A 1,855-nucleotide genomic window follows, 5' to 3' on the forward strand; every position below is an offset into this window, starting at 1 on the left:
GCCAGGATCCAATGGAATCTCCTGACACGATAGAATCCTACTATAGGAAACCTGGTGTACATCGCGACAAAGGAGAGCCAAAGAACCTCAATGCATTGGGTGAACCCAATAGAAGAGTACTAGGACAAACCTCGAAAGCCCAACCCATGTCCACAAAAAAGCTAAGGGCATTAAGAGGTCGGTCTTTCAAGGGACCTGATCCTGGTCCTACCAATCTGCCCACCATCACTGAGAGCAGCTCAAACCCTAGTATACATGACCACACTGGGTCAGCTGAATTCCTAAAGCAGGTCACAGACGTCATGGCCCCTGGAGGCCACGATGACGTTATGGAATCAAAAAATAAGAATCGAATACTAATGCTTAATTCACCCGATGACATAATACATATTGCTTCTAATATTGAAATGTCGAGAGCAACAAATGTATAGTAAATCCATAACCAAAGTGAATATTATAAAGAGTAAGGGCAAAGGAGTGACGAGGGAACTGTCAGCAGAACTACAATGATAAAAGTTCACATATTTATGTATGGAAATCATTCTAATAATTTGTGAAGTAATGGTGCATGTAACATCCCTCTAATTACCCATTTCTACTTTGTAACAACTGTACTGCTGACAAAAACTCTCGACAACTTTTGCAGCTGTTTCCTTTTGCATTCAAGGAAATAGCGTATAATCACGGTCAAAATTACTGAGACACCGTACATTTTCACTATGAAAACACAACGTTTGTTGATGATTATTTGATATATATGTGTTTTCTATACAGAATTTTCTTAAGAGTATATGTTTTCTGGTAGAAAAAAGTATTTCGGATACGCAACAATGAATGCTATATTTACATAGTGAAAGCCATATAGAAGGCCGAGATTATACAATAACATCCAATAATGTAATAACACATGTCACAGTGACACTGCTGTAGTATGATACACATCAAACATACACATCACATTGTCGTAAATACCAATCAGCAGTTACCAGTAACCCATGTTATTCTTATCATAATGTCTGCCATGTTGATTACTTTATGTAAAACTAATTAAAGAATATTTTCCTACCGACTCCCAGGCTTTTATTGGGCCCCATTACACTTTGGCGCAGCTGTGTCATTTACATGACAGTTCAATAAAGGAAAATTACTTTAAACTTTTGTCATCTTTGCAGGTTCATATTCAATTCTATATGGAATTGCACAATTCAAGCGTAGTAACCCCACCCCATACTCTCATTCACTCATGAGTGAAAATATAATTATTGTCATTCTCCTCAGCATTGATTCTAGTGAGTTAATATCCATTCTATAGTACGGAGACCAAAACTGTACCTTATATTCAAAGGTGGATCTATCTAATGCCAGATAGAGTTTGATAACTACATTTGCATTTTTCTTTGTAACCGTTCTAGCAATGAAAATTAATACTCTGTTAGCTCTATTCCTTGCGCTAATATACCGTTTCCTGGTTTTATGGTAAAAGATTCCTGTCACTCCCAGTTTCTTCTCGTTTTCAGATTTCTATGCTGTGTAGACCTACGTCTAACTAACTATACTTTGAGATATTAAAGTCCATATGCCATTTCACCGACCATGTGAACAATGTTAAAATCTTTCTGCAGTATCCCGGGTCTTCCTCTGACCTGATTTGGCTTCTTATTTTAGTGTTATACGCAAACTTGTTAACATCACTGATAATCCCATTGTCCAAGTCACTTATATACACGATGAACAATAAAGGACCCAAAATTTAGCCCTGGGGAACTCCACTAGTAACACTCTTCTATTTAGATTTTATACCATTAATGGTGACCCGCTGTTTTCTGTCACTGATCCATGTTCTAATTTATCTAAA

At 37.1% G+C, this 1,855-nt stretch overlaps 1 protein-coding gene across 1 annotated transcript in view; it reads left to right on the plus strand.

Moving 5' to 3' along the window:
- The window catches only part of LOC143027378 (neural cell adhesion molecule 1-like), a 549,844-nt gene extending 548,782 nt beyond the window's left edge, over positions 1-1,062 (plus strand). Inside the window, exon 13 of the mRNA XM_076188661.1 lies at positions 1-1,062. This exon is cut by the window's left edge and continues 604 nt beyond it. Within this exon, the coding sequence (XP_076044776.1) occupies positions 1-431 (431 nt within the window). The 3' untranslated portion in view covers positions 432-1,062.
- The last annotated feature ends 793 nt before the right edge of the window (positions 1,063-1,855 follow it).

This window comes from Oratosquilla oratoria, chromosome 8 (genome assembly GCF_046742065.1).
Source record: "Oratosquilla oratoria isolate Oo_2021 chromosome 8, ASM4674206v1, whole genome shotgun sequence".
Lineage (NCBI taxonomy): Eukaryota > Metazoa > Arthropoda > Malacostraca > Stomatopoda > Squillidae > Oratosquilla > Oratosquilla oratoria.